General features: G+C 42.8%; 1 protein-coding gene across 1 annotated transcript in view; it reads left to right on the forward strand.

Annotated features, from left to right (window-relative positions):
* The window catches only part of UPB1 (beta-ureidopropionase 1), a 72,052-nt gene that overhangs the window by 41,042 nt on the left and 22,771 nt on the right, over nt 1–8,239 (forward strand). Inside the window, exons 3-5 of the mRNA XM_019506637.1 lie at nt 1,319–1,406; nt 2,340–2,434; nt 4,008–4,169. Coding sequence (XP_019362182.1) covers nt 1,319–1,406; nt 2,340–2,434; nt 4,008–4,169 — 345 coding nt within the window. The remainder of the gene's footprint in view (nt 1–1,318; nt 1,407–2,339; nt 2,435–4,007; nt 4,170–8,239) is intronic.

Raw genomic sequence — 8,239 nt, forward strand, 5'->3', positions numbered from 1 at the left:
ATATTAGGTAAAGAAAAATACAGTCTGTCCATTGCTAGTATCCTGCTTCTTTCTTGTTAGTAATGCACTGAGATTATGCTTTAGAGCAGTGTTTCTCAACCCATGGGTCATGACCCAAAAGTGGGCCGCAAGAATATATGAAAGGGTTGCGAACAAACTTTAAAAATGTATCAACAAACTTTAAAAACTGATTCTCCTTTAAAGGAGAAAATTATGGGAAACTGTGGCTTTTCCCTTGCAGGCTGTCAGAGTTCCAGTCTGCAAAGAGCTGCTTGGGCCCCCATCCACCCCACACACTGCGGGGCTGGGGGCAGCAGGTCAGGAGTGAGGGGCACTGGATCGGGACTGGCCATCGATGTTTACAAATAGGTCTGCATCCAAAAAAGGTTGAGAACCACTGCTTTAGAGGAAGGAACTTGGGAAAACTGATTGAAGTGTGTTTTTTTAATTAACTTTGTGTATTTGTGAAAAATAATAACTTCATAAAATGGATTGAAGCATGTATGAGAGAGAGAGAGAGTGTGTGTGTGTGGGGGGGTCCCATTCTAGGCTTGTAAATACGGTCTTTTCTCATGAGGTCAACACATGTTCTAAAAAGAGCGTGTTGAACCTCAGAGTTAGCTATCCATAGGCATACCCTTTCTCCCAATCATCCCATGTCTCCTTATCCAAACAAAAATGGTTGTCCAAATCTTGAGGATCGTGGCCTTCCCATAAACTCTCCTGAACCGTAAACCCTTGTAAGAATTATCAATTTCATGGTGGTCAGAAGTGAATCAGCATACTCATTTAAGATGCATTTTGTCATCTCATGATAGTGCCCATCCCAGGGTGAAGAGGCTTCAGAATCTGTTTGTATTAGGATGATGGCTGGATGACAAAGTCAGTAGACTGGCTTTGCTAAGTAGTCTACTATTTGTCCCGAAATACTTTATTTTCCATTCAGACTTACCTTTTCATATTGCTAGGTGTCATACCTCAAAAGAGTCTGTAAAAGTGACTTTTATTGGTCCTTTTAAGGTTTATGGTGCTTTAATACACATCCAGGAACAGATTTTTAAATGTGGCTATTTTGACAATCATACTACACAGTCAAGTGCATCTTTAAGCACCTAATTACATAATGCCCCCAGTTCTTTAGAGCCTGATTCTGCCACTGTTTTGCTCACATTGAGTAAGTACCTCCCACTAAAATCAATGGGGCTAAGTGTAGAGCAAGATATGACTTAATGTGAACAGGAGGTAACAGAACCAGGCTGTTAATGGTATATGTGAGCAATTATGTATGGCTTTTTACAGTTACACTTATTGCAATCAGGTGGCTGCACTGCATAAACGAATAGAGGAGATTGTGGAGGTGGCAGCAATATGCGGGGTCAATGTGGTCTGCTTTCAGGAGGCCTGGAGTGAGTATTTTCTGTTACCTTCCCAAATCTAGACTCTACCTTGGCAAACACAAACAGTCTTTCTCATAACCACCAGTCCTACTAGATCAAGTCAGCTGTGCTAAAGATTGCTCTGCTGCGATCATTAAGTGGAGAGATTCCAGGGTACATTAATAAACCGCTGTTAATTTATATTTTCTGAAAGCAACCCTAAAGAATCCTAATTTACAGAATTGTGTGCAGGTCTCATGAAGCCTGCCAAGCATAGCATGCTTTTGCAGTCCTGTGGCTCTTGATTATGTTACTCTCATAGGTCCTTCCCCATTTATCTCCTTGGAAGTTTTGTTTCATTTAGGAAGATTCTCAATAAAAGAAAAAGTATTGAAATGAATGTAGAGGATGTACAAGGTTAGTTATAGTGAAAATGAAAGGTCCCCTAAAGAACAGAGGTTGCCCACAGGTCATACAGGGCAGTAAATTGGGTATACGCAAGGTCTATTCACAGTAGCTTCTTAACTAAACAAATGTTGATTGATTACAAGGCACTTTATCTCTCTGCCACAGTGCCTAGTGCTTATACAAATGTCCTCATCCAACATGTGCCGTAGAATAAGATACAGAATTCAGTCCTGGTCTGCTGTATGTTAGTGGTTAGCAGTCTGACAGCACAAACTGTATTCAGTTTCAGTGTCTCTGTGAGACCGGAGGATAGAAAACTTACATGAAATGCAATACTCTTAAGAATTAATGTCCTTTGCGTAGGAGGAGGGGGAGAGGAACTCACTGTATCCTCCTCAGATGTGTGGTAACTGTTTCTTGGTGTTTTGTAAAAGCAGCTTCTGAATATAGTTTATAGCTTTCTCGTATGTCTGAAAAGCAGAACTAGCCCCATATGCATTCAGTGACTTGAAGACTTTAATTGACTTCTCATGCTGGTTTGGGTTTTTTTCCTAGCCATGCCCTTTGCTTTCTGTACAAGAGAGAAGCTTCCTTGGACTGAATTTGCAGAGTCAGCAGAAGAGGGCCAAACCACCAAGTTCTGTCAGAAGGTAGAAAGTTGAATTCACACCTTTCTGTAGTGCTTCCTTTTTAATATATCGATCTTGTCTCTATGCAAAAATTGAAGAACCAAATATAATTTTCCATTACATTCAGAACCTGTATTGTGTAACAGCTAGCAAACGTGCGAACGAATAACAGCTTGTGTGTTCAATTTAAAATACTAATGAAGTGTCCTTGTTTTACATTCATGTAATGCCTTCTACCCCGGAGGGCACATAAAACTTCACATCCTTACATTTCCCAGATTTCATTAAGACAAACCAAGCCAAATACGTTTAATTTCCATTTTAATGGAATTTCTTGGCCAGAACAGACTATGCATTGATAAGCATCACATAAAGAATATTACTGACGTGTTAACTAACCTTACAGCTTTCTTCCGAGAGGTAATAGAAGATGCAGCATTTTTTGTGCTTAAAGGGGGACCCTTTAGTAGCTGGTGGACATTTATCCTCTAAGTACAGAATAAAAGAGTGATTAGGATTATCTCCTTTTTATGAGTGATACTTTGTGTTGCTTTATTAAAATATTCTCTGATGTGATCAGGTTCATTATGGTCCTGAATCTGTCCATACCTGAGCTGCCCTACTAAGCAAGCTTGGGCAGCCAGCTTCAAGCCAATTTATGTCACATATGGGCCACTTTTCCAAGTGGATATAATGACTATGGCAGGGGTTCCCAAAGTTTTTATGCTGCGGCCCAGCAAACCATGGCCCAGAAGTGCCCACAGCCTGGCAAACCGCGGCCCAGCAGTTATAGCCGACTGTGGCTGGAATTTCCGGCCGGAAGACAGGTAAGGATACCCCCACCCTCTGGGCCGTGGGGTGGGCCAAACTCTGTGCTGCTGCAGGCTCTGCAGAAGGAGCCATGGCCTCTCCGCCTGGCTCTGGGGGGCCGCAGTTTGCTGGTCTGCAGCCACTTCTGGACCAGCAGCCAACCCGCCACGGCCCAGGGATTGAGAACCCCTGGACTAGGGGGCAGAAACTGCAGCAAGTATTCAGGCATATGGAAAAGTAAAATGACCTGAGGGGAAATAAGAGAAAATGTGTCACTGGACCCAAGATGCTCTGATTCTTATGGATCAGATGGCAACTGTTGTTTAATCATAAATATATTTAATATGCATCATATATTTTTAAAACAATTCCCATTAAGGTTTTACCTCAGTTGGTCAGCACTACTGTTAAGCTTAACCCACCCCAGCAGAATGCCTGAGTGAAGGAATGGGAGCAGCGTCATTACGCCATGCTCTCCACCTTCTCCTCACGCATCTGGTGATTGGGCTTGTCCGGCCCACTGGTTAAGAACTGCTGCTGTAGCATAATTCCTCCAGCTGGAACTTGGTGCCTCTGCCAGAAGGGTTCAGACTGGAAAGGCCTCTGTGTTGTTTCCATCTCTGAGGAAAAAAAAGGCTGCATCATGTTAACTGCTGGTACTTAGTATGTCAGAATAGTGCACAGAGTGAAAACCTCTCCTGTATTTGCCTTGGGAACAAAAGATGAAAGCAGTTAAACACAGAAGGCTTGTCTGTAACAAGCCTGTCCATTTTGTTCATTATAGCTAGCAAAGAAACACAATATGGTTGTGGTGTCTCCGATCTTGGAGCGAGATGATGTGCATGGAGGAACTCTGTGGAACACTGCTGTGGTGATTTCAAACTCTGGCTCTGTCCTTGGGAAGAGCAGGAAGAACCACATTCCCAGGGTTGGAGATTTCAATGAGGTGAGATGAATTACTGATTATAATAAACGTTATAGCTTTTGCTTGTCTCTGTCTTGTTTGCTGTTAGGAACCATTTTGGAGAAAACGTAGAGCGTTCTGGAAAAATGTAACTCCCTAGATATTCTGTCTGTTTTATCCACGTACAGTTACGTGGCTGCAGCACCACTGGGGGCTTTCTGGTGAGCTCATATATCAGAGAGGTAAAGTTTGATGATACCAGGATCTCCAAGATGCTATAGTAGCTTTGGTATATTTTCAACTTGCTTTGCATTATAGTCCCCCGAACAAATTTCCCCAGCTCTGTTCTTTTCTTCAAGATGCTGATTTCAAGAGTTGCTCTGTTAGAACAGCTGAAGCATCTTGACAAAACATTGAAGAACTGTGTTGTTGTGTGTGACAAGGCTTTGCTGAAGTAATTTGTGTGGTGACTTTCTCTTAAACTGGGGAGCCTTGGGCTGTAGTTGAAGGGAGAGCAGTACTTATGACTCCTCTGTGGACACTTCTTTCAAAGAACGGGTCTACACCTTTGCTGCTCTCAGAATGGAGTCCTGTGATCCTCCCCACTTTTGACTGGACCAGCAGGTTATGTCATCTGTGGTTTACCAACCATATTGCTCCAGCCGTGTTAACTGGGCTTGGACCCTGTTCTAGAATCATCTGCAAGAAATGTGCAAACTGGCAGAAGCAATGACAGAAAATAGATTGCTCAAAATTTGGCCTAATGTGTCCATCCATGGGAATATCATCATATTCGCCAGAAAGCAAGAGTTAAAAAATAACAGAATCCAAAGCATACATTGTTTTACTTCAGCTTAATCTTTTCTTGCCATATTAAGTAAGTTCTGCTTAAATTGGGCACCTCACACAGACATTGAGGCTGAGTAAGGCAGGCTGGAACCCCTCACATGATTCTCAAAGTCAGTTCTCAGTTTCAACAACCAGTGCTTGACTTCTGTCTTTGATTATTTTGGGCTCCTACAATATTTAAGCCTGTACTGCCTTTTAATCAGTAATACAGTAACCACCAAGCTATGAGATATGTGCTGATATATATAAATGCTGGTACAAATATTTGCAGCATTCTACCCATCTTGTTTGACCTTTAAATCCATACCGAACCAATAATGTGTTCATGCTCTGTATACTTCTAATGCTTTGCCTCGGAGATTCCCAAATGGTGGACCGCTGGCTGATTGCAAACTGTTGCTCATTTTCATCTGTGGAACCGCAGTGAAAGTGAGATAAAAATACACGGGCACTTATAATTATCTAAGCCAGCAACTGCTGTCATTGGCACAGGGATGCTGCACAATGAACAGCAGGGAGTGGGTCCATGTGATCAGGCACATCAAGGGAAGTATGGGAAAATAATCTACAGTGATGTGGTTGGCACAAAGAAACACATCTTAAAGTTAAAAATGGAACATAAAGTATCCCTCCATAGGAATATCACAAGCAGAGAGAAAAACAGGGAAAAATAAGAAAAGCTTTAAACATGCAGTGTGCAGCTACACATGCACTATACTAAGGAGCTGACTAATTGGCTTTGCAGTAAAGTACCACTATCTGCACGTGTGCCCATATTAGTGTGCAGTAAATTCATTAACTCAGCTGTAGGAAGTACTGTCCAGGACAAGTACTATCCTATAGTGGAGTAGTTATGTGAACTGAAATGCACGTGTAGACAGTGACTGGGGCTGGCTGGGGCACAAGGGTGCTACAGTATGGGGGTTGCCTGCTGGCTTGCCCTGTGCTGTAGCACCCTTGTGCCCCAGCTAGTCCCTCCACAGCATGCTGAGCCAGGGTGGAGCACCCCCGGTCTAGTAGACTGGGCCCCAGACTCTGCCCAGGCTCAACGTGCTGCGATTCCAGGTGCCGCATGTAAATGCAGCGACCAGGACCAATAAACTCCAGTGCGAACTGTGCCTGAGTTTATTGCTACATGATAATCACATATGTAGACATACCCGCATTGTCTTGCATTAAATCTTTTTTTCTGGTGTCATCTTGAACAATTTCTGCTCTGTTTGGTCTGCTTTGATCTAACAGACTACTAGTGTTTGTCTAAAATATTCCAGCTTGCTGGGCAGCATTTGTTCTGCTAGAAAGGGGTTTGTTTCTCCTCTTTCCAGTGATTTTACTGTATACCAGAGACATGTAAATGACTGAGTGAGGGCTAAGCAATTGTGATAGAAGGACCCTAGAAGCAGCCAGGACTTGGGGGAAGGATTATGTTGATCTTTGTTAATCAGTAAAATAACAAAGCCAGGCCCCAGGAAGGGGCTGAAGTTAGACTTCATGTACTATGAAATTGTCTTCGTGAAGAAGGTTGCGAAAATGATCACCCATGATGAATCAATAAGAACTAAATGGAAAAGAGAAAAAGATTGTTCTCTGGCCTTTTCAGTTCTGTGTGGGAGGACATATAAATAAACAAAAATCAATCCTTCTTGAGACATCACAATTAGTTGCTGTGGAGATGGTTATGACCTCTGGTGAGAATAAAGAATAAGCTCTGATGAATTCCCCCAAGCAATTACAATCTTGTTTTTCTTCTACCACAGTAATAAAACAGAGAACAAGAATAAAAAGGAAAAAAATTAAAAATGCAGCAAGGGCAGAGCTGTTTCATAACAGAATTATGTGAGCATCCACAATGTGGTGTGCTTGCTGTGAACACAAAAGGAGATTTAGCGTGTGCCCAAGGGAGTTTGCAAATTAATGGAACCCTTACAGTCAGGAGATTGTCACAGTGACTGGACAAACTGCACCTCTTACCTTCTTGACCTCTGAGCATGGCCTTTTCAGGTCTCATAGTCTGTCAACTTTGACTGCAGTTCCAAGCATGACTGACTATATCTGCAGCTCTAATCTACTTCTGGCCTTGCAGGTCTATTCCCTCTCAGAGCACTGACAGGTAAATATAGTTGCCAAACGCCTCTTTAAGGCAAAGTTTATTTATTTAGAATAAATACATTTTAGAGAATACCTATTTAAGAAAATAGGTAGCCTATATAGCTAACTGTTTCCTCATGCACTCCCTAAATTTGGGATTCTTCAGACTCACTCCATAGAGTCTCTGTGTTCATCCATCTCTTTAGCTGACAAATGATCCCCCTTTCACAAGCATCAAGACCCCTTTTAACTGTTTATAGACATTTGAACTAGTAACTTCCAGTTCCAGCAAAAAAGGGTTGCAGTTCATTGGAAATAGGATACTTGAAGCTACTAGCTTCCCTCAGTTTCTTTCAAGGTCTGCTTATCTATCCTTATCTAGATCTGTTTTGTGTTCTTGGTTGCTCTTTTCAAGCCCCCTAATAATTTAAATCAATACACACATTCATGAAGTTCTAAAAATCTATCACAACTACACAAGTTGTGCAAGCTATATGCAGTATCCACTACATTATTACACATACATGCTTGTAGATTAATATTCAGCAATTCCACTTTCCTTACAGAGGTTTCACAAGAAGGTATACTTGATCTCTCGTGTGCTTGTGTGTGGCCTCTGGGAACTTGGCAAAAGAAGCTTTGTCCTCCATTTCTGGGTTTGGTGCATGCTAACAGGAGAGGGCGGGCTAGAATGGGACACACCAAAGGTGTGTCTGTCACTTCTCAGCTTCTTGAAGAGGCAGAGATGAGACTGGGACTAGCTACCTGGATCAAGAACAACAAGAACTCCCTTTTTAAATGCATAGGGGGCAAAAAGAAGGTACCAGGTAATGTGGGGCCCCTGCAAGACATGCTAGGAAATCTGGTTGTCACACCAGACGACAAAGCTAACCTATTTAACAATTTCTTTGCCTCCATTTTCCTGAGCAGGGACCAGATCAGCCCCCCCACCGGGACCCCCTCAGGCCCCAAGGGAGGCACACCTAGGCCAAGGGCCAGTGAGGATCTAGTCAGGGAACTTCTGGAGGGGCTGGACGTATTTAAATCAGCTGGTCCTGATGATCTCCACCCCAGAGTACTTAGGGAATTAGCTGAGGTCATTGCGGGACCCCTGGCACGGCTTTATGAGCACTCGTGGTGCTCTGGTGTGGTGCCAGAGGACTGGAAGAGGGCCA

The sequence above is a fragment of the Gavialis gangeticus genome, unplaced genomic scaffold, assembly GCF_001723915.1.
Source record: "Gavialis gangeticus isolate Ggan-Ray unplaced genomic scaffold, GavGan_comp1, whole genome shotgun sequence".
NCBI lineage: Eukaryota > Metazoa > Chordata > Crocodylia > Gavialidae > Gavialis > Gavialis gangeticus.